At 44.8% G+C, this 25,106-nt stretch overlaps 1 protein-coding gene across 2 annotated transcripts in view; it reads right to left on the minus strand.

Moving 5' to 3' along the window:
- GRM8 (glutamate metabotropic receptor 8) overlaps positions 1 to 25,106 on the minus strand; it is a 1,803,300-nt gene that overhangs the window by 753,795 nt on the left and 1,024,399 nt on the right. For both annotated transcript variants that reach the window (XM_069627842.1, XM_069627841.1), the window contains exon 6: positions 8,336 to 8,473. In XM_069627842.1, the coding sequence (XP_069483943.1) occupies positions 8,336 to 8,473 (138 nt within the window). The remainder of the gene's footprint in view (positions 1 to 8,335; positions 8,474 to 25,106) is intronic.

The following is a 25,106-nucleotide window of genomic DNA, read 5'->3' on the forward strand; positions in this document are numbered from 1 at the left end:
TCTGACTCCAGTGTTACCAAGGAGGAAGAAAACAAGCCAACACTGTTACCACCTCCTGTTTGCATCACAGGGATTGCAGGGTTGTACACTAAAACCGATGAATGAGTTACAGTCTTACCAGAGTGTTTTCCGACTTAAAGGTTACTTACTGGGAGAGATCAGGTGGTAGCAGGCAATGGCAGGAAAGGGTTAGTGGGAGGTAAGAAGTTCTCGTACATGTCAAGGGCCTTTCAGGAATCCAAGATCACAGCAGACCTTAGGACAACCCCTTTTCAACCCATATCACCCCAAGCACATGGCTCAAGGACAGAGTTGGAGGGTGTATGGAGAGTAATGAGGTGGTTGGATGAAAACTGAGCACCATCTGAATGAGAAAGTTGGGAGCAGACTACTGAGGACGACGGCGGAAAACCATTGAGAACGCTGGAGAGAGACACTGAGTGTCCATTGGAGGAGTGAGATGGTGGTTGAGGGCATTTTCAAGGAGGTTGAAAAAATATGGAACACCACTAAGAGAAGAGAGTGGAAGTTTGGAGGGAGAGGCGAAGAAAGCTGGCAGGAGAATACATACCATCTGGTGGACTACAGAGGAGGTGTGAGGGATAGTGTGAGGGGTCAGTAATGTAAGGTGGACCATATCTGGATGATTTCTCAAAATATGCCATTTTATTAAATTATACATTTCAATAAATGCCTCAGCATCCCTATCCTGACACGGATTTCCCTGTCTATCATAAACTAAGGAAACACTCTAACAAAGGCTATCTAGACAAGGCAAAATGCACAAGAAAATATATGGCAAGTCGCAACAACATCAGCAATTGCATTTACAATGTATTAACAGTCTTTCTTTATTTATTTTAAAATTTGTTTATTGGCATTTATCAATGTTATTGCAGTAACTTGACATAGAAATATACACTGTTAAAGGATGGTGTGGATTCCGTGAGAGAACATTAACATTAACAAATTAACAAATCAACAGTTCAACAGTAACTGTCTCCAAGTGTTCCGTTCGTTACGGTGGCCTAGGTTGCCTGGGTGAACTCACCTTGCCCAGGTTTTAGGTTAGATTCAGTCTCAATGTTCAATAGAAGAGAAGCAAGGACATCTTGGTTTGCAACAAGGTTCCAACACAGTTCTTGGCTCCTTCACTTTGTCAAAAGAAGATTCTGTTAAATCAATGTTCGACCAAAATAAGAATTCTTCTTCTTCGAATGATAATTTCCACTTCATCAAATAGGACCAAATAATGTTTTCATTTAAGGTTCTTTGCCACACTTCATGAATGTCAAAGAAAATATAACTCCTTGTCAAATTCAAAGGAACACGGCTTCTGGCAAAGGTTAAAAGAAACACAGCTTCTTCTAAGCTATCTGCTTCATAACACCTGAAATCAAATACTTGTTTCAGGATTTTTCTTCTGTGTAAAATATGGATTCCACATGTAACCAAGCCTATCAGTCCCTGAAAATGTGAGTCATGTTGTACCATCCCCAAAAACCCAGATATAATTTGCTCCTTTGACAATTCAGAGAATTAATGAGTACTTGACTGTTCCATATGCCCCGTGCAATTATATATTCTAGGACATTCGTTTTTAAATATACTCCCACAAAGTTTGATTTGCAGGTCCTGTACGCTTTTGTTTGTATAGCTTGTAAACAGTGTTCCCCAAAAATACTTTCAATTGCTATGGGGGATTTAACTCAAAACTTGGGACATGTATTTTGATGCCCTGGGGTATTGTACTCACTTTACTTTTGTCTTGACTCTTTAAAGGCCCAGAAAAGGTAGGGACATCAACATGTCCAAGCAACTCTCCCAGATACTCTGTTCCTTTCAGACTATCCACCTTCTTCCAAATCCCTGCCAGGCAATCTGGTGCTGTTTTGGGAATGCCTCTGCATTCAGATCCCTCCGGGAAAAGGTCATCTTAACAGGGATTTCCATCAGTTATATCGATGTGACCGTTCTAGGTCATCTGGTCGAAAAACCAAATGATCGAATGCCATTTGATCGACAGTCAAAAAAAATAGTCAAATTTATTTATTTTTTTTTTTTTATGGGGTGGTTCCACTCCAAAACCCCCTTTTTCTTTATTATTATTTTTTTTTACCAAACAAAACTAAAAAAATATATAAATAAATACATTTTAAACAATCGACTTTCGATCAAATGGTCATTCGATCTTTTATTTTCGACCAATTGACCGGACAGCGATGTGACACTGCTATCAGCTTTTCTCTTGTCGCACAGGGCCTCTAACTCTGCTGCTTTCCCAAAAACTTGCTCTTAATTTCCAGTGTGTTTAACTTTAATCATCAACTCCACCCATATAACATCATTTGACAGAGCAATTTCAGATTAGATGACGACTGTTATAAGTTCCCTTTATTTACTAACACCCACAGAAAACTCCTCTTGGCTTCAATTGGCCCAATGTGTTTTGTCATGGGTGAGGAATCCTATGGATCCCTCTTGAAATACCTGTCTAGAGTCTCCTTCCTGGTGGCCAGGGAAAGGCAGACACTTCCTGATCCTGACCTTGAGGGAGGAAGAAAGTTGGCTAAAGTGTCTAAGATCAAAAATTCCCATTTCTTGCAAAGGTCTATGGAAAGAAAATGTATACATAATGACTTGAACAAAATGTCTCCCTCCTTCCAGCCAAATCTTAATGATTTTATTTCCAATGCGGTTAAGAAAAGCGAGACTGCATTTAAAATAAAGAAGTCAGCAGGAAAACCCGATTTTGAACAAAACTAAGGAGAGTCTGAGTCAGAAAGTTCAACTTAAAAGTCTGTCTCTGTCTAAAACCTATCCTTGCCCTCACAACTAAAGCTACACAATGTGTAGCGATGTCAGTAATGAAAGAAATAGTAATTTACACACTTTTCTGAACCTCTTCTAGCTCTTAGCATCCTTTTTCAGCTCCCCTTGTCCAAGTTAAAGATTTCCATAAAAGACTTGCTACCTTTCCCAAGTTCAAAACAGTTCCACAAATCCATGAGGTTCCCTTCCCCAAGTTCAAGACAATACAGTTCAAAAGAAAAAGGGTCTTGAGGCTCTGTCTTCAAGACAGTAGTTGCAGTTCATCAGGTCTCAGGGTTTCCTTCACCAAGTCTTCAACGTAGCAACTGATATTTGTCTTAGTCTGTTGTATATCTAGTAATATTAGAATCATTGCATTATGTTCTAGTTGAATGAAATTAGTTGTGCATTATTTTCTTTTTTGTTCTTCTTTTATGTAAAAGGATGTAATATGGTGTTTTCGTTTGTAAAAGGTTGTTTCAATCAAATACAAATAAAAATAAAAATATATATATATATATTTGTTTCAGTCTTTTAAAGTTCAACACAACTCTAGGTAAAGCTGCCCCTCCAATGGCATTGCATTGTCAGTGCCCTTGCAGTGCTTCTCCTTGGCTTGTTTCACAATGTCTTTGCCTTCACAATTTAGGTCTCACTGATCTAGGTGCAGTTGTCAGATCACACGGTCCACCCATCACAGGTCAGACAACCAAAATACCCAGGATCTTCAGACCACACAGGATCTTCTGCACTGGCTCCTGTGTACAGATCCGCCTTCACTTAGCTTCTCTTGGTCAACTCTTTGCTCTATGTGCAGTTTCACACTCTCCGGGCTTCTCCTGGCCAGCCTCTTGGCTTTTCCACAACGTGTCACACACCTCATGCCAGTCTTTGGCACTGCCATACTGTATCCATTCATCAACTGGTTTTGCTCCTGCTTCACCTTTCTGTTGCACTCTTTCACACTTGAGCTCTTTTCTGTAAGTTGCTTTCAAACGGGCACTTTCCCTTTTGGCTTTCATCATCTATTAGCTTTGCTCATAAAGTTATTTTCAGTTCAGTTTTCAATATGTTTAATTTGGCTTGGTTTCATGTTTACATTCATTTTGGTATTAAGTATGCAAGTTTACATTCAGTTTGGTATTCAAATATGTGAGTTTTCATTTATATGGCACTTTGTTACTTATGCGCTGCCTTCTAGGAGTGCCCAGGCATTGAGTGACTTTCCCTGACACTCACTGGTCCTCAGCGTTCCTCTCCGGTGTCCACATCTGCTTCGTTTCTGCTTCTCAGGCCAGCCTCTGCAAAGCCCCGCTCGCGCTCAGGGTGCCTTTCAGCACACGCCGGCAGCTCTGCTTCTTGGGCACGGATGCGGACGGCATCCTTTCTTCTTTCTGCTCTCTCGCAGCTCCAGCTGATTTATCTCCACCACAGAGGCTCCCACACCCAAGGTAGCCTAACGGCCCAACTCGCCCTGTGCTCCAAAGGTCCTCCGGGATGTCAGCCGGCATCCTGGCTTCCTCTAAGGTCCCACCATGGCTGCCTCCTCACAAGAAGGGTCACCTGCTAGTCTCCCCCACACAGGCCTCTCTGTTTCTCACCTTGCTGCTCTTTGGCTCCCCCTTTGTACACCTGCACCCACTTGCCAGGCTCCAGGTGTGGAATCTCAATTGGACTTGCCTGACTACAGTTAAATGGACATGCCTGATCCATACAGTACTCTGCAGGCATCTTCTTCATCCCAGTACTAGAGTGGTGAAATAAGGTTTTAGTGTTGATTACTCCCAGTCGCCTCTTCCTCGTCCCCGTACTTTCAGAGGTAAAATGTGGGAAATTGATGCAAGGTGTTTTACAGTAGCCTATAAAGGCCGGGGAAGGGTCTGGTTGGTCTTAAATAGGGAAAAATGAATACCATATCTCACCTGTGGGCCACCACTCCTAATCCTTGAGGACCCTCTACCCAGTTGATCCTCCCTCGCTTCTCCATCCCCAGGGTCAGGATAAAAAAGCTATGGCCTTTCCCTGGCCACCTGAGAAGAGGATCCAGGGGGAGTAAGAGTGAGAATACCCTCAGTTTTCTCTGAATGCACTTCATTTCAAGGCTGTACTTTGCATGTCTTGTTGGTGTTTTGAATTAACAGAAATATGTGCTGAACAGATGCCCTAGGAACAAAAGCTTCATTTAATAGGGTGCTTTGCCTGCAGCAGACACATCATTGATGCCTTATTGTTCTGCTAGTTCCAGGTTTAGAGTTTTATGTTTACTTCTGTTCCTTTGAAATGTCCTTGCAACCTGAACTTTGAATTTTTTGTAAAATATTATGTCTACTGATTAGAGCTAATTCTAATATCTGGCTCTTATTTAGGTCTTTATTCTTGGCATTTTAAAACAAGTCCTTTTGTTCTGAGAACACATCTGTGGCTATTCATCTCTGTCAATGGGTTAGTCAGTGATGAATTGGGAGGTCTGTTTCACATAAAGCTTACCTCCGCACCTCTTGTCGTAATAGCTGGGACGTAGAAAAATAACCTCAGGTTTACGAGCATCCAACTAATTTGATTATTTTAAAGTTACATGTAAAACTTAAATGATCCTTGCGTGATTCTTACAGGAAATGGCAATTTAATCATGTGTACTCCTTTTAAACAGATCTAACTCCATATATCTAAATTATAATATATTCTTACAGAATATTGCACTATAATTTATATTACGTATGCATGTTTTTCTTGCCACATAGGTGCAGAAACACTCATTTTACGCCTCATTACAACAGTGGCGGTATGGCAACAACGGCGCCGGTAGTGCTTCCCGCCCGTTGTTACCATGCCACCACATTATGAGTTCTGCACGCATGGCCAGACCACGCATGCAGAGCGCACCTGCGAGCAGAGCAGGATGGTAGCAACGGTACCGTTATGGACGGTACCGCTGCTACCATCCTCCCCATTCCCATTGAGCCCTATCGGGACTCAATGGGAATGGGGATGTACCAGCTCCGGGTCCCGCGCAAGGGGGATTTCCGAGCCTGCAAAGGTCAGAATGGCCCAGTAATTCCCCTTTCACAGGACTCAGAGCCAGACCTGAGTTTGGGGGTAGCCACGCCCTTATTTAGAGCATGGCTACCTCCAACCTCGTAATGAGACCCAATGTCTTAAGAAAATAAAGAAATTCAAAATGCACCTTGTTTAATGAAACGCATTACATTTATTCAAATCGCATAATCCATCAAACAGCACGAAGGGTGACATGAGGTTCTCTTTGTATTGTATTTTGTTGTAGTGTATTGGTCAGAATGCATGCCATGTGTCTTCACAATCCTGCTCCCATTGCGAAATGACACATAAACCAGCTGCATACATTACACATCAATGTTGGATTGTTTAAGGGCTGAAAGGCAAATATCCTATAACATGCATTACTATCCAGAGCAATCAGATAGAAAATGAAAAAAAGGAACTTGGGAGTACTTTGACAATATGATTTGCTTCCTATTTTAAGGACACAATTAAAGATACGGGAAATATCTACCCCCAACTGACATTCGATATTATGCATAACTTCATTGTTCTAGGATGGCCCCAGCTTGTAACAGTCCTAGCTCAACACTAGATACCCATTCTATATTGCATGAGAGGCACCTGTGGGATGCTTTCAGGTGTGGAAGTCTGAAAAAGAGTTCTTGTCCTTGTTTCCTGGTGGGTCTAGGCATAAGGGTAATAGGAATAGTCGCTGACATTAACCTGTATGCCCTATACCACTATTTGTCAAGACTCACTTTAACTACGTGATAGATGTGAGCTGTAGACGGGCTTGCCTTGGCAACTGTGAAGAGTGGGACACTTAACCGAAAAAAGGAACTTACTGATGGTGCTTTGATCTTGAAGGAAAAGAGGCACAATAGTCTGCAAACAAGAGTAGTTTAATGGTGAGGAGGAAAGCCTAACAGATGGAGTTAATTCACTGAAAGAAATTCACTGAAAGAAATTCACTTGAGACTATGCAAGGAAGGAAAGCCACTGGTATATCAAATTTGGTTGGAAAGTGACTGCCTTCTGTGCTGGGCCTGCCACAGACAAGCTCAAGACTCATCAAATTGTGCCATGATCTTTAAACTACAAAAATATAAGAGTCTTTTGTCTACTTACATTTTTTATAGTTTAAAGGTCTGCGATCTAATCCATTTGAAGTGACTCCTTACATGTCAGCTCCTAAACAGAAACCTACCATGTACACAATATAATTGTTACCACAAACATATTGATTAAATGTAATTAAGCTATTTGTATTCACATTATCTATATTCCAATAGGTGTTTTGTGTTCTTAGCCCTTCCTCGGGGCATTCATTTTAGTGTTGCTAGCAACAAAGTGCATGTTTCCAATAATATTTCTTCCAATTATAATGTGATAATCAACATATTATAAACCCATTGAAAATCATAAATAATGACACAGTCAAAGGAAAAAGATTACAAATGAGAAAAAACAAAGACAAAGCACATAATGTTGATTAAAGTTTGCAATTGTACTTTTGAATGGAATTGCTCTAAAACATTCTTAACAATTGGTCTCTTTTCAATTTCTAGTATATTATTGCTACTTAGACATTTCCAAGCCACAATTAATGAATGCATTTAACATAAAAACATTGCTTTGATTCTTTTTGAGACAGTGTACCTAACACAAACACTATAATCTGTTGCTTCTTGTTAGTCAATGAAGATGACTGTGTACTAAAAAAAATCGAACAAGGTAATTAAAGAAAAGAAAATCCAACACTTTAAGCTATCACACACATCATGTGGAAGGATAGATAATCTAATATTCATACTACTCGATTCTTTTTGATTGGTTGAGCTCACTCTTGCAATCTTTGAAACCCAGGCCATCAACACGCAAAAGCACTACTAACATCAGCTTTGTAGTCTTTATACTACGGCACCTTGACCAAAAACCTTTATCATCTCCAAAAACTCCAAAATCTGTTTTTGCAGCTCACAACATGCAGAAGCAAATCAAAGCCATTTCTTATCAACTCTAGAGCCCTGAGGAAGCATTGTTATAAGAAACATACATTGATTCAATCTCACATTGACTTAAGTAATACAGAAAACCAATTAAAACAATCAAGTCTAGCTAATTGTTTTAGCTCTGCTTTCTACAGTTTAACACTATATATAAATAGATTGATCTCTGTACAACCACATGACATTTTCTGAAATTTGGGGACGAAGAAAATTAGGAGTACACAGGGAAAATTATGGTTAACAGCAGCTATTCCTGCAGTTCCCAATTGTTTCTTACAAATGAACAATTATTGTAAAGGACAAAAGTGTGTTCATTTGTTTCACAGTTTTCATATATAGCATAACATGTTTCATTTGTATGATATTTGCACAGCGTGTTCATTGTCATATGTTGTATGTCTATGAACAATTTTTTAAAACATTTACATTTTCTATAAACCTGAACTAGTACAACAATAAATATCAAATATGCCGCTGTGCATTTATGAATGTACCTGTGCACTTCTTCAAATGACTGTTTCTTTTGCCATGGGACCCAAGCCTACATGCAAAGTTCTCCTCCCAAAATTCTGCAAACCACACATTCCTTCGATTATTGGCCAGGCTGCGGCTTCTGAAATATCGATCAAATCCTATTGGGGGAACAAAAATAAGCGGTTTACTGCTAGTATGAAAAATACAAACATTTTACAGACATATGAGCAAATATTACAATTTCTTACAGATTAAAGGAAACAGTCAAAAACCTCATCTGTTGAGCAAGTGTCTTGAAACTCTTTCCCCAAAGTGTGAGCTGTTGTTTTTAGCAGTGTTCATGTTACCTCCCTCTGACACACCCTCACTTACCAATACCCTTAACACACTTACACTCTGACATTTTGCATTCTCCGGGCCTCAGCATGGGGTTTGCAGGGATTCTGTTGGATTTCCCCCACAACCTCATTTACTGTTACCACCAATTGGCCCCATGGCCCTATAGGACTCAACGTGGGGTGTCACAGGTTTACTGCAAGCAATAAATTAGAATGATTTGGGAGGTACAGTGGAGGACTTGGTCAAGCCTCTGCTTTTCCTCTAAAAACGGAATTTGGAGGTGCAGTAAAACCAGCAGCAATTCTGCTATGGCAAAAAAAGCATGTGGTAAAGGAATTACCGCCAAACTGCACAGCTGAACTCCTAATTGGGCCATCTGTTTCTGATTGTGGCTTCATTTTCTGTCGAGTTGCCTTTCATGGAAAAAATGCAACATTTTCACATTTTCTCAGGACAATTGCACGGCACGTGCAGAAAACAGTGGAAAATACACACGGACCCAGCAAGCGGTACACTTTTGTGATCACACACAGTCTATATGCTGCACTTCCTTTATATAACTTGCATTTGTTGGTAGCAAGTTTTTGCCAAATGAATTCGCATTCGACCACAGTTCAATATAAATTGTTAACAGAGAGCTGCGAGAAATTGCCATCTGGTGAGGGTGTGAAAGCCCAAGCTTTTTAAATATATTTATTAATTACCGCTAAACAGTCCCCCTTTCTTGAACCTCCATGCCAAAAGCACAGTGATGCATGCGCCCTGCTGCATCAGTGTCCTGACCCGCAGCGCCTGCTCTTGAGTGGCATGGAGCAGTTTGAAAGTTTGCATGGGCCCTGTTTGGCAGTTGCAGTGACACCAAAGTCAACTCTGACCCAGAAATATAATTGTGAGGCTTTCCGTCTGATGGCAGGGTATGCTCTAATTATAAGCCGTACCTGGGTTTTGATAGTGCACACAATAATTAAAGCCATATTAGATTTGTATCGTACTCATGGCAACCATGAGAGTCCAGCTCGGCTATGCAGATGTTATTTGCATCATTGCTAGACTGCCTTTCTGGCTTCAGCAAGCAAGACAGTGGGCAGGAAAGCGGCCTCCTTTTGATGCTCTGGGACGTGTGATGAAACCTGCAGAGTCATCACGGATCCCAAGCCTAAAGTCTCCTCCCGTGTGACCAGGGGAATGCAGCCGCTCCCTGATCCTGACCCTGGGAGTGGTATTCTGAGGGTGGATCACATGGGAGTGGTGACTCCAGCAGGAGAGAGACAGTATTATTCTCTTTCTTGCCAGGAAGATCCCTTAATTCCAGAGTTTTTGATGGCTGGCTGCCATTATTCAGAACCATTTCATTATAGAACTCTGAAAACTACTTTGTTCAAACAAACCCCTGTTCTGTTTTCATGTATACATGATAAGCCTAGAACATATCTAACATCTGATGTGTATGGTGATTGTTATTTAAACAAAACGGTACAACCATGTATCTTATAATCATGGTAACTTCTCTGGACTCCAAGTCCCATAAACCCTCAAGGCCTGAGACAGAGGAGCAAGGAAATAATGTTGAAGAAATGGTATACCAAGTGTAAGATGTAGTTTAGCTGTCAGGATCCAAGTCGGCTCCGCAGGACATTTAAACCTGGGAATCACCTACAACTGACAGACCGGAGAAGGAGAGATGAGAAAGGCTACAGAGTGAGTGGAGCAGGAAGCGAGTCCAGAGGCAGAGGCAACCTCATGGAGAAGAGCCATGGGAAGAGCAGTAAGCACCTCGTAGTAATGAAATGGAGGCGTTCAGGACCGGGGAAGAGGAACTCCGGTGAAGTCAAGGCAAACTGTGCACAGCAGGACAAAGGGAGACGTGGTCCTGCATAGCGTCAGAGGTTCCATTGGCAAGGTGCTGACACGCCAATGCAGGAAGCAAAAGAGACTCTGACTAGCTTGCCCAATGGAACCTCCTCGCACTAGCTGCAGAGTGAACCAGTGATTCAACCTAAATGAGTAGGGGGCACCGGGATGTGCAAACATGTTAATGAACATTTGGGAATCATTTTTAATACCGCCCAAGTAGCACTGAAATGCAAAGGCAAATATGGGAGAATTCTACTGATATGAGACGCCAGTTGGGGGAAACCTGGAAACAGCATTGTCCCTGGAACAAGTATTGCCAAGAGCCAAGAGATATTGAAAGAAAGGTTGACAGACAGAGCTTGAACAAACCCTCATATGTGGGATGCCAGTATGGGGAAAATTGGCACAAGTAATAACTGATGTCAACAAAGTTGTACTGTTGAAGAAGTAGAGTTGTGTGATACCTAAGAAGAATGTTAATGTTGCAGAGAGATCTGATAAGAGCATTAGGTAGTGAATCCTTTGGGAAAGAGATAACTAGCAGGAGAGTACACATGGTGATCTGCATGGCCCAAAGAGGAGATATTCCTGGCAGCAGATTCAACCAGGATATCAGGAGATTTAGTGAGACTGTCCTGGCAGGGAAGTATACCCGGAAATCCATTTGGAAACTGGTGTGTTAAGGAGAAACGTTTTCATATCAAGTTGTTGTTTAAGTTGTATCGGCCCAATGTGAACGTTGTACAGCGGCGCATGCCAAGTTTTTCCACCTGGCATGGGACTGCCCCGGAATCCAGCGTTTCTGGGCCTCAGTCCTGCAGATCGTCGCCGATATTATTGGAGAACAAGTAGCTCCGCTACCAATGGCGGCCCTCCTCGGCCTCACAAAATACTTACGTCCCGCATCCCGCAGACTGGCCCGTAGGTGGATCGCCATGGCCTGGAGCCGTGCCCCTTACCCAAAATTGAAGATTGGAAAAAAGACATTACCTACTGTCAGGATGTAGAGAGCGAATTTATAAGAATGCTACCACTGCATGCTCGACCCCCCGACATCTGGGGACCGTATATTACATATCTGCTTAACAGCGCTGCTCCTTCCGCCGCTGACAGCCCCTGACTCCGAAATAGATCTGTGAGATTGAAAAACACTATATATTTGTGCCTTAAGGGTGACTGACAATTAACCAGGAAAGTCTGGATGCTTGTTGTTGTGGTCATGAGTGGGGGTGGGGCGGCTTCGCGGTCGAACTCGTGAGCGGGAAATGTTATGTTTTCTTATTTATTTATTTATTTCTTCTTTGCTCTATTCTACTCCTTTTCTTTCCCTGCCCTTTCTCCAATTTGTTCCTTTCATCTCTCTGTTTTGCTCTGCTACGTTAACACACCAAGATGGTGTGCTTGTGTTTTTTGTTGTTCTGAAAATTTCAAAAATAAAGTTAAAAAAAAAAAAAAAGTTGTTGTTTAAGTTGAACATGTTATCAGCCAGAGAATTGGAAAAGACTTGCCTTTTGCCATAGTTTAACCAATATTGGAGAAAAGACATTTGTTTAACCATCCTGAAAATCTGGAAAGCCTTTCCGTTGCTACATTCCAACCATTGATGTGTTATATCATCCTAAAAGTTTTGGAGAGACTTCCTCTTTGTTATATTCCAGCCAGGGTTGGGGAAGAAACATTGGTTTTGCAATCCTGAGAAATGTATTTGAACATTTTGAATCATTTTCCTGAAATAATCCAGGGGAATGGAACCAAACCCTGGATACAAGGATTGTTTTTGATGACGTTATATTTTTGAATCTTTGCACATTTCTGTTGAATTGAAATTCTAAAAATGTACCTTGCACCTTTTGATTGTGTATGTTACTGTGAGAGTCAGATTTAGTTTGGGCCCAAGGTCATCCTGCTTTAGTCTTAGTTTTATAGGGAGGGACACTCTTGTTAGGATAGGGAAAGCGACACCTTTATCCAAGCCCCTTTCTGTTAATAAAATGGCTAATGTTGAGAATATGACCACTATGAGTCCTCCTATCACTTCTGACCCTTTAGAGAAGCTTGGTAACACCTCCCTCCAGCACAGGAAACTTTGTGATGACTCTAGGACTCTCTAGATTGGATTATTCCAGCAACCTCTACCTGGAATGTGCAGAAAGTAAAAATGTAGAGCTGTAAGAGCAGTCACGCTCTTGTGAGGCATTATCATCCTAGATTGGCCCTCTACTGCGTCGAGACAGAGCATCGTGCACCGTCTGATCTCAAGTCCCTATCCACGGACACCAAAAACTGCATTGATGTCTGCCCATAAGAACATACATTGGCAAAACAGATGAACCTACAAGCACCAACATCCAGCAGGGCCTGCCTTCCTGGTCAAGTGAGGGGTCCTAAACTCTGGAACAAATTACCCAGTCTCTTTGGGTGGGAGAAGGACTGTTTTTTCATGCATGTATGCCTGAACTGTCTGGACTGAACTGTCTGGAATGAAGTGTTCATTTCCCCTAAGTCCCCTCCTATGCCCATCACGTGTCACATGTCTTCTGAAGATGCTGGCGCATTGACCCTGGGACTACATTATCCTCCTGGAGTAATGATACTAAAGGCTGATGTCATGCAGAGTCCTGATTTAGGGTTCAGAAGGCCCTTGACCGGGCAATCCCAGAATCACGTGATCCGGCTGCGATTTCACTTGGGCGGCGTCTTCTAGTGAATTTGTGCGTGGTTAAAGTGCACAGAGGCACAAGACATGCTCCCACATATGTAAAAACTATTCTCCCATTTGCACCAACAGATGGAGTTAGGAGCCACAACCAGATAAAAATGTGCAGGCCTTATTGTGGGTCACGGCTACAAATCAGTGCGCTGTCCCACACTGCAAAGTCGCAGAGTAGCCAAAGCAGAGGTTTGCAAATTAATACACCATTTGAAGAAATATTATTCATTGTGAAAGATGGAAGTCAATAAATTGCTAAAGGGGAAGAAGGTCCTCAATAAACATCAGTGGCAGCTCTTCCAAGGGCTGCATTATTGCATTTTCACTTAAAGTGATGAATTTGTGTAATATCCTATGAAATATATCATTCACGCCCTTATGCCATATTTATGTATTAAAGAAAGCTCCCCTGGGTGCTTACTGTAAAATGGAAGCTGCCTCGTCGCGCAGGGATATCCTCTGTAGACCCATTCACCGAAGGATATTTCTCATTTACATAAGGCCATCGCATAATTGAGAACGTTTGCGCCGCCGCCTTGCTTTTACGGACATGGCGGGTGCCATTTTAGTGCTGCTCCTGTATTACAGCAAGACTAGAATCTAGATTTAGGTTTCAAAATAGCTCCTCGAGTGTGCTTCTTTTAGTACCAGCTCTAATTAGGGAGCATGGTCCAGGATGTGAATGCGTGAAACTTCGGTGCACAACTTTCATAGTCAAGGGGGTGTGTAGTGTACCTTTTTATGTCAATGCTCCTAAAGGCAGAGCGGAGGTTCCCTGGCATAGTGCATCTCAGCTTGACCCTGGCCAGGTCTCTTCCCTTCTTCCCTTTTAATTTCCACGCTGCAGCTCTGAAACTGACATGAGCCTGCACCTGTGGAGTAAACTGAGAATTGGAAAACCTAACCATGTCCTGATGAATGCAGGGAATACAAAAACAGCTGAAACTGGTTGACTTAGGAGTGTCCTTTGCAATAGTAACACCCCGCTTTTTTGAAAACCAAGTTGACTTATCGTATTAACTATTGATTCTCTGAGTCCGCGGAAGAAATAAGAAAAAAGGAACCGATGATGATCCTGGAATACTGAGTAATTGCTGGCAAAAGCATCGGATAAGCACAGAGAGAGTGGTGTTACCAGATTTGCATTAAGTTGTGACATATGAAAATTACTAAGGGCACTTTGCATCCCTTTGAACAACCAGCCATGCCCACAGCCTACCATGCCCTCTACCTCTGTGCCACCTGTGAGATGGTGCATATGCACAACACGCCCGTACACAAGTGTTTCTAGGCGTGGCAGGACAAAGAAGGGAGGACAGAAGGACGAGAAAGCAGTAATCTTACTAGACCTTATGTCATTCAGATCGCGTAAGTGCTGGGGCGAAGGAATACTTTGACATCATTGGATTATGCAACTTTACCCACCATGTTAGCGGCAAGTAGATCCTGTATAAGAGATTACTTTAATTCATATTGTTATGGAAATATATTCAACTACACAATTTGGCACCTTATCCAAAAAACAACTAACCTATAGTTTTTGGGGGAAACTTTTATGTTGCTGCAGGATTTTGCTTTTCAATACCGGTGGCTAGCATTGCCAATTTGCCCGCTAATTGGCAGGCCTGCAATAATTGGGCATAGCTTGTGTTCCATGAAGTGGTGGCTAGCCATGGTGCCACACAAGTTGGGTGTGGTTTCTGGGGCAGGGGGAGGGTAGTACACTTCTGGACTGGGCATGCACGGTGTCGAAACCTATTAAACCCCAACACGTGTTTTCTTCCAATTTCAGATGTTTTCATGAACCCTGAATTACTACTATTCCCCAGGGACTCAGAGTCAACCCCTGGATGCTGCGTCTTATAGAAGCTTCTCATACATGACAATGTACATCTGTCCCTTACCCATGCCATGCTATTGCCTTCGTCTGAAGAATTGGAGGCAGGGTCTAACAATTTGTCAATTATGGTTTAACTAACATGATGGCTGTGCGGTTTTGCGCAAGCCCAGAACCGCCTACATGTCAACTTCCGGTCTTTCCTTCAGTTCATCCGATTCACTCCAATCCCCCTCCTCCTCACCTGTGAGTTCCGAAGGTAAGGTTTCCCCGAACCGCTTCTTCCACAGTTCTTCTTTCCTCTTTCCTTTTTTTTGTGGAAGGGATCTGCCCCAAAGGGAAGCCACCCTGACTTCTGGATAGAAGATCTGGGGGGGGCCCCTCCTCCGGTTCAGACCAGCGGGGAAAAAGCCGTAGGCATAAAAAACCCCTAGATGATGTAGAGAGATGAGATTCGACACAAGGTGATTTCTTGTCTGAGAAGCCTGCGGGAAGTGGCAGACCAGGATACGAGGGATGACAATACTGAGAGCAGAATGCGAGAAATGCAGGAGCGGGGAAAATGAGAGAAAACCGGAGGGGAGGGGGAGAGAGGATGCAGCTGCGCTCCCTGCTAAAACTTACGAGAGCCTGAGGAGCCAAGGGCAGTAAGGAGGACACAAAGGAAGGGGGAAAGCAGAAGGGAGAAATACCGGCACCGAGAAAAGGCGCCGAGCAATAACAGCGGGAGAGAAAAACTTACTAGCGCTTCAACCCGAAAGCCTGACGCGAGTAGGTTGCAACGCGCAGACTTCCGGGTAGGAGCAGCTAATAAGCGATAACCTTCCGGCAGCCGGCTGGAAGACTAGACCGTCACTGTGCATTGCACGGAGACGTGGCGGAACCGCTAATGGCCGCTCCATCGCCATCGGCTCCATGCCCGCCAGTCGCGGCGGATCATGACAGTATGCCCCCCTCCACGGCCCACCCCCCCCGGCTTACCCGGGTGGAGTCGGTGAAACCGCCGAGTAAGCCTGGGTGCATGTACATAAGACACCGGCTCCCAAGAGTCCTCAGAATGGGGGAACCCTTTCCAGGCGACCAAATACTCCAGACGCCCACGTCGATACCTGGAGTCTAGAATACTTGAAACTTCGTATTCCTCGGAGAAAGGAGGTTGGGCTGCAGGTAAGTTTAGTTTTTGATTGCAAGGAGTACCAGAATCCACTGGTCGGAGTAAAGAAGAGTGAAATACAGGATGAATCCGGTGCATACTTCTGGGGAGTTGTAGTCTAAAGGCCACTGGATTTATCTGCTTGACAATCTTAAACGGACCAAGAAATCGGGGAGTAAGTTTGTTCGGATGAACCCATCGTGGTAAATATTTGGTGGACAGCCATACTCTGTCTCCTACCTTCCACTCGGGACAAGGACGGCGAGATCGATCTGCCAGCTCCTTATACCTACTGCGGGAATGTAGCAGACTTTGATGAGCAGACTTGTGTGCGGTGGTTATCTCAGCTAAATGGGATTCAAGCGTAGGTATATTGGAAAAGGATTTGAAGGAGGGAAGCAGTCCCCGTGGGTGCATACCATATGTACAAAAGAAAGGACTTAAACCTGTGGCTGAGTGCAAGGAGTTATTATATGCGAATTCCGCAGTCGGTAGGAGGGATACCCAGTTATCTTGTACACTGTTAACATAACATCTGAGATATTGTTCGAGTGAGGCATTAAGTCTCTCAGTCTGCCCATTAGTCTGTGGATGAAACCCCGAAGAAAGGGCGCGTTCGATTCCCAAACGCTGACACAGTGCCGCCCAAAACCGAGAGGTATACTGACTTCCTCGATCACTGGTAATCTTCTCAGGTAGTCCATGTAACTTGAAAATATCCCTAAGAAAAACTTCCGCCATGACCGAGGCAGATGGCACTCCGGTAAGAGGGGAGAAATGAGCCATCTTGGTAAAAGAATCTATGGTAACCATCAGGCAGGTACAACCCTGAGACGGAGGTAGATCTACAATAAAATCTGTAGAAATATGGGACCACGGTTGTACAGGGGTCTCCGATTGTTCGAGGAGACCATAAGGTTTATAAGTTGGATTTTTGTTCTTGGCACAGGTCAAACAAGCTTTACAATGACTCTTGACATCTTGGGCAAGAGTGGGCCAGAAAAAGGATCGGGAAATAAGATCTAGGGTACCCTTTATCCCTCTATGACCTGCTGTTACATGGTCGTGGCCCCAACGTAGGATCCCTGATTGTAGGGTCTTGGTGGGGATGAACAATTTCTGACCCACCAGCAATAGACCATCTGACCATCTAACCTGGTGTTGTTGGTTCCGAGGTATCAGAGTCTCTGTTTCAGATGTAGTAACCGTTCTGACCTCTTGAAGAAATGCGGAGATCATACCCACCAGACGGTTCCTAGGAAACATAAACTCAGGAGTGGGTTCTGGTAGTAGATCGGGGAGGTTGCGCCTAGATAACGCATCTGCCAAACCATTCAAGGTTCCAGGTATGTAGGTAATGATGAAATCGTACTGACTAAAGAAATGAGCCCAACGTGCTTGTCGAGAGTTCACACATTCCATGTTCCTGAGGATCCGTAGGTTTTTATGATCTGTGCGTAAAGTAAAAGGATGTAGACTTCCTTGTAGAAGGTGTCTCCATTCCTCGCAAGCAGCCTTCAATGCCAATAATTCCTTCTCGATCACTGAATAATTTTTTTGACTGACAGTGAGGGTTTTTGAGAGGTAAGCCACAGGATGTTCCTTCCCGTCTTTGGTTTGTAGAAGAACCGCACCTAGTGCTCTCGCTGATGCGTCTGCTTCTACGATGAAAGGTTTGGTTTGGTCAGGCTGACTTAGGATCGGAGCAGTACAGAACCTCTCTTTGAGCGTAGAAAAGGCTTGGTCCGCTTGTTCTGTCCAGAAAAAAGGTCGTGATTCCTTCTTGAGAAGGGCGGTGATGGGTAGAACAATCAGTGAGAATTGACCAATGAACTTCCTATAAAAGTTAGCCAAACCCAGGAAGCGCTGAACCTCCTTAAGGGAGGTAGGAGCTGGCCAGTCCAGGATAGCCGACACCTTCCTGGGATCCATCTTGATGCCTTCAGAGGACAGGATGTACCCTAAATAAGGCACGGACGAGACTTTAAAGAGACATTTCTCTGTTTTGACCTTTAAGTGTTGAGAACGAAGACGGTTAAGTACTGTCTTCAAGTGCTGAGTATGTTCTTGAAGAGAGGTTGAGAACACTAGGATGTCATCCAGGTAAACGATGGTATTCAAAAAGAGTAAATCCGAGAATAGACGGTCCATAAAGCGCTGGAAAACGGCAGGTGCATTAACGAGTCCGAAGGGCATAACCCTATACTCATACAGACCAAAAGGTGTTCTGAACGCCGTCTTCCATTCATCCCCTTCTTTGATACGGAGGAGATGGTAGGCGCTTCGCAAATCCAATTTGGAGAAGACCAAGGCGTTTTGTACTGCCTCAAGAATGTCAGAAATAAGCGGCATGGGGTAGCGATCCCGGATAGTGACTTTATTAAGGCCACGATAATCTATACACGGTCTTAGTTCCAGAGAATCCCGTTTGGGTATAAAAAATAACGAGGCTCCCGCAGGAGACCGTGAAGGTTGAATAAGCCTGTTAGTCAAATGAGTGTCCAAATAGGTGCGAAGGGCCCCCTTCTCTGTCATGGATAACGAAAACATGCGCCCAAAGGGCACAAGAGCATCTGGGATCAGCTCTATAGCGCAGTCTTCTGGCCTGTGAGGGGGCAGGTCCAGGACCGGAGTTTCCCTGAACACCTCTTGGTATTCCGACAATTCTGGGGGGATCCGACACACAGTGCAAATGTTTTTATCTTCAGAAGTAACGATTTGCACAGTATCGGCCTGCGGCTGAACGAGACATTTCTGTCTACAAAAGTCTGACTCGAAGGCCATGGTGTTTCGGTTCCAGTCTATAGTTGGATTGTGTCTCCTGAACCATGGGATCCCGAGAATAATAGGGAAATGAGCCGCTCTGATAAGATCGAATTGAATCAGTTCGGAATGCTGAAGGATGGTTGCAGTTAGAACTTCCGTGGACTGAGTAATTGGTCCGGAGGAGAGTGGGGTACCATCCACCCCTTCCACCTTCTGAGCGTCTTCACGTTGCAAGAGGATGAGACCTTGCTGGTTGGCCCATACAGTGTCCATGAACACCCCTGCGGCCCCACAATCAAGCAAAGCCATAGTGGTAAGGTCTACATGTCTTATCTTCAACTGGATAGCTACCACCATGAGACGCGCATCCATAGCTGGGATTTGGGGCGATACAGTAACAGAAACATAGGGACCAAAGTTTAGACCTCGGACACCGGTCCCCTTTAGGTCCGAGGTTGGTCGTTTCCCGCCCGTCTAGGCGGTACAGCTGGGCAGCTTCTAAGTAGATGGGTATTAGAACCGCAGTACATGCATAGACCAGTTTCTCTCCGTCGTCTTCTTTCCTCTGGTGTCAATGGAGACCGAGCTGTTCCGATCTGCATTGGTTCTTCCTTATGGCACAAGGATGGGACGGAAGGTAGAGAGGAGGCTCCGGCGGGATGGATGACTGGGGTCCTTTGCTTCCTCCTTTCAGCCTTTCGTTCAGAGAGTCTATAATCTATCTGCAGAACGATCGACATGAGGTCTGATAAGGTGGTAGGTCGAGCTATGCGAGCCAGCTCATCCTTGAGTTCTTCCCTAAGACCTCGACGAAAGAGGGTATACTGGACCCGTTCCGGCCACCCTGCTTCTGTAGATAACCGTTTGAACGAGGAAATGTAGGAAAGCAGATCGCTGGATCCCTGCTGTACTTCGAGCAGCTGTTCAGCCGCTACGAGTGTTATATCGGGCTGTTCGAATGTCTGTTTCAGCACAGTCAAGAAGGCATCATAATTCCGAAGAACTGGGTCGTTGGATGTGACAAGAGGCGTAGCCCAAGCCAGGGCATTGCTTGTCATATTAGACACCATAAATCCCACCTTTATGTGGTCTGTGGAATAGGTCTGTGGACGAAAGGCAAAATAGACTGAGCACGCTTCCAAAAATTCTTTCAAGTGTTTAGGGGCTCCATCAAACTTGCCGGAGGACAAGGCCATGGGAGGTAAATCAAACTCCCTTGCTTCTCGGTGAGTGAACAATTGCTTCAGGGTGGCATTCTCAGATTTGACGTTCTGTAGTTCTATGTTCATAGCCTGAACCGCGGCTACCAACTCTTGTAATTGTTCCGGGGTAGCCATCTGAATCTTTTGGCGTTGCAAACTGTCAACTTCCGGTCTTTCCTTCAGTTCATCCGATTCACTCCAATCCCCCTCCTCCTCACCTGTGAGTTCCGAAGGCATTTAAAGAGCTATAAAGCAAGTGTGTTGACAGTGGTGATTAGCCTATAATATGAATGTTTAGCAGAAAAAAACAAAATGGCCTCTCCTTTGGCACTCCGGTAAGAGGGGAGAAATGAGCCATCTTGGTAAAAGAATCTATGGTAACCATCAGGCAGGTACAACCCTGAGACGGAGGTAGATCTACAATAAAATCTGTAGAAATATGGGACCACGGTTGTACAGGGGTCTCCGATTGTTCGAGGAGACCATAAGGTTTATAAGTTGGATTTTTGTTCTTGGCACAGGTCAAACAAGCTTTACAATGACTCTTGACATCTTGGGCAAGAGTGGGCCAGAAAAAGGATCGGGAAATAAGATCTAGGGTACCCTTTATCCCTCTATGACCTGCTGTTACATGGTCGTGGCCCCAACGTAGGATCCCTGATTGTAGGGTCTTGGTGGGGATGAACAATTTCTGACCCACCAGCAATAGACCATCTGACCATCTAACCTGGTGTTGTTGGTTCCGAGGTATCAGAGTCTCTGTTTCAGATGTAGTAACCGTTCTGACCTCTTGAAGAAATGCGGAGATCATACCCACCAGACGGTTCCTAGGAAACATAAACTCAGGAGTGGGTTCTGGTAGTAGATCAGGGAGGTTGCGCCTAGATAACGCATCTGCCAAACCATTCAAGGTTCCAGGTATGTAGGTAATGATGAAATCGTACTGACTAAAGAAATGAGCCCAACGTGCTTGTCGGGAGTTCACACATTCCATGTTCCTGAGGATCCGTAGGTTTTTATGATCTGTGCGTAAAGTAAAAGGATGTAGACTTCCTTGTAGAAGGTGTCTCCATTCCTCGCAAGCAGCCTTCAATGCCAATAATTCCTTCTCGATCACCGAATAATTTTTTTGACTGACAGTGAGGGTTTTTGAGAGGTAAGCCACAGGATGTTCCTTCCCGTCTTTGGTTTGTAGAAGAACCGCACCTAGTGCTCTCGCTGATGCGTCTGCTTCTACGATGAAAGGTTTGGTTTGGTCAGGCTGACTTAGGATCGGAGCAGTACAGAACCTCTCTTTGAGCGTAGAAAAGGCTTGGTCCGCTTGTTCTGTCCAGAAAAAAGGTCGTGATTCCTTCTTGAGAAGGGCGGTGATGGGTAGAGCAATCAGTGAGAATTGACCAATGAACTTCCTATAAAAGTTAGCCAAACCCAGGAAGCGCTGAACCTCCTTAAGGGAGGTAGGAGCTGGCCAGTCCAGGATAGCCGACACCTTCCTGGGATCCATCTTGATGCCTTCAGAGGACAGGATGTACCCTAAATAAGGCACGGACGAGACTTTAAAGAGACATTTCTCTGTTTTGACCTTTAAGTGTTGAGAACGAAGACGGTTAAGTACTGTCTTCAAGTGCTGAGTATGTTCTTGAAGAGAGGTTGAGAACACTAGGATGTCATCCAGGTAAACGATGGTATTCAAAAAGAGTAAATCCGAGAATAGACGGTCCATAAAGCGCTGGAAAACGGCAGGTGCATTAACGAGTCCGAAGGGCATAACCCTATACTCATACAGACCAAAAGGTGTTCTGAACGCCGTCTTCCATTCATCCCCTTCTTTGATACGGAGGAGATGGTAGGCGCTTCGCAAATCCAATTTGGAGAAGACCAAGGCGTTTTGTACTGCCTCAAGAATGTCAGAAATAAGCGGCATGGGGTAGCGATCCCGGATAGTGACTTTATTAAGGCCACGATAATCTATACACGGTCTTAGTTCCAGAGAATCCCGTTTGGGTATAAAAAATAACGAGGCTCCCGCAGGAGACCGTGAAGGTTGAATAAGCCTGTTAGTCAAATGAGTGTCCAAATAGGTGCGAAGGGCCCCCTTCTCTGTCATGGATAACGAAAACATGCGCCCAAAGGGCACAAGAGCATCTGGGATCAGCTCTATAGCGCAGTCTTCTGGCCTGTGAGGGGGCAGGTCCAGGACCGGAGTTTCCCTGAACACCTCTTGGTATTCCGACAATTCTGGGGGGATCCGACACACAGTGCAAATGTTTTTATCTTCAGAAGTAACGATTTGCATAGTATCGGCCTGCGGCTGAACGAGACATTTCTGTCTACAAAAGTCTGACTCGAAGGCCATGGTGTTTCGGTTCCAGTCTATAGTTGGATTGTGTCTCCTGAACCATGGGATCCCGAGAATAATAGGGAAATGAGCCGCTCTGATAAGATCAAATTGAATCAGTTCGGAATGCTGAAGGATGGTTGCAGTTAGAACTTCCGTGGACTGAGTAATTGGTCCGGAGGAGAGTGGGGTACCATCCACCCCTTCCACCTTCTGAGCGTCTTCACGTTGCAAGAGGATGAGACCTTGCTGGTTGGCCCATACAGTGTCCATGAACACCCCTGCGGCCCCACAATCAAGCAAAGCCATAGTGGTAAGGTCTACATGTCTTATCTTCAACTGGATAGCTACCACCATGAGACGCGCATCCATAGCTGGGACTTGGGGCGATACAGTAACAGAAACATAGGGACCAAAGTTTAGACCTCGGACACCGGTCCCCTTTAGGTCCGAGGTTGGTCGTTTCCCGCCCGTCTGGGTGGTACAGCTGGGCAGCTTCTAAGTAGATGGGTATTAGAACCGCAGTACATGCATAGACCAGTTTCTCTCCGTCGTCTTCTTTCCTCTGGTGTCAATGGAGACCGAGCTGTTCCGATCTGCATTGGTTCTTCCTTATGGCACAAGGATGGGACGGAAGGTAGAGAGGAGGCTCCGGCGGGATGGATGACTGGGGTCCTTTGCTTTCTCCTTTCAGCCTTTCGTTCAGAGAGTCTATAATCTATCTGCAGAACGATCGACATGAGGTCTGATAAGGTGGTAGGTCGAGCTATGCGAGCCAGCTCATCCTTGAGTTCTTCCCTAAGACCTCGACGAAAGAGGGTATACTGGACCCGTTCCGGCCACCCTGCTTCTGTAGATAACCGTTTGAATGAGGAAATGTAGGAAAGCAGATCGCTGGATCCCTGCTGTACTTCGAGCAGCTGTTCAGCCGCTACGAGTGTTATATCGGGCTGTTCGAATGTCTGTTTCAGCACAGTCAAGAAGGCATCATAATTCCGAAGAACTGGGTCGTTGGATGTGACAAGAGGCGTAGCCCAAGCCAGGGCATTGCTTGTCATATTAGACACCATAAATCCCACCTTTATGTGGTCTGTGGAATAGGTCTGTGGACGAAAGGCAAAATAGACTGAGCATGCTTCCAAAAATTCTTTCAAGTGTTTAGGGGCTCCATCAAACTTGCCGGAGGACAAGGCCATGGGAGGTAAATCAAACTCCCTTGCTTCTCGGTGAGTGAACAATTGCTTCAGGGTGGCATTCTCAGATTTGACGTTCTGTAGTTCTATGTTCATAGCCTGAACCGCGGCTACCAACTCTTGTAATTGTTCCGGGGTAGCCATCTGAATCTTTTGGCGTTGCAAACTGTCAACTTCCGGTCTTTCCTTCAGTTCATCCGATTCACTCCAATCCCCCTCCTCCTCACCTGTGAGTTCCGAAGGTAAGGTTTCCCCGAACCGCTTCTTCCACAGTTCTTCTTTCCTCTTTCCTTTTTTTTGTGGAAGGGATCTGCCCCAAAGGGAAGCCACCCTGACTTCTGGATAGAAGATCTGGGGGGGGCCCCTCCTCCGGTTCAGACCAGCGGGGAAAAAGCCGTAGGCATAAAAAACCCCTAGATGATGTAGAGAGATGAGATTCGACACAAGGTGATTTCTTGTCTGAGAAGCCTGCGGGAAGTGGCAGACCAGGATACGAGGGATGACAATACTGAGAGCAGAATGCGAGAAATGCAGGAGCGGGGAAAATGAGAGAAAACCGGAGGGGAGGGGGAGAGAGGATGCAGCTGCGCTCCCTGCTAAAACTTACGAGAGCCTGAGGAGCCAAGGGCAGTAAGGAGGACACAAAGGAAGGGAGAAAGCAGAAGGGAGAAATACCGGCACCGAGAAAAGGCGCCGAGCAATAACAGCGGGAGAGAAAAACTTACTAGCGCTTCAACCCGAAAGCCTGACGCGAGTAGGTTGCAACGCGCAGACTTCCGGGTAGGAGCAGCTAATAAGCGATAACCTTCCGGCAGCCGGCTGGAAGACTAGACCGTCACTGTGCGTTGCACGGAGACGTGGCGGAACCGCTAATGGCCGCTCCATCACCATCGGCTCCATGCCCGCCAGTCGCGGCTGATCATGACACTACAGCAATGTTCACACGGGAGACGGGGCTGCACATAACCCGCCTTTATTTAACACTGCAGTAACTGAACGAACTTCCCTCGCCCCCTCCCTAACCCCAACGTCATTTCCCTTCCTTCACGGGAAGGACCGCAACGGCGGTCCGCCCACATAACGATGTGGGCTGGCTAATGCCCGTGCGGGAGACGACCTGACAATGGCCTTCAAGACACAAGGATTAGAGCTCAGGAAGGAAATGCTTGTGACAGTGACTCTAGGCGTAAACAACTTGGCAGGTCATCAAAAATCATGCAGACATTTACCTTAAAAAACTTTAGACAGCCAAGTATTAAGTCTAGAGCCCCAACTAAGAATGTGTGGTAATAATATGTTACTTCCTAATTTGAGAAGTTGGGCGTAAAACTATTTTTTGAGCACTTACAACTGTTGTTCTCATTCCCGACTTGTCTTTTTCAGGCAAGTAGTTTTGTTT

This window comes from Ambystoma mexicanum, chromosome 12, assembly GCF_040938575.1.
Source record: "Ambystoma mexicanum isolate Mex_15411 chromosome 12, UKY_AmexF1_1, whole genome shotgun sequence".
Classification (NCBI taxonomy): Eukaryota; Metazoa; Chordata; class Amphibia; order Caudata; family Ambystomatidae; genus Ambystoma; species Ambystoma mexicanum.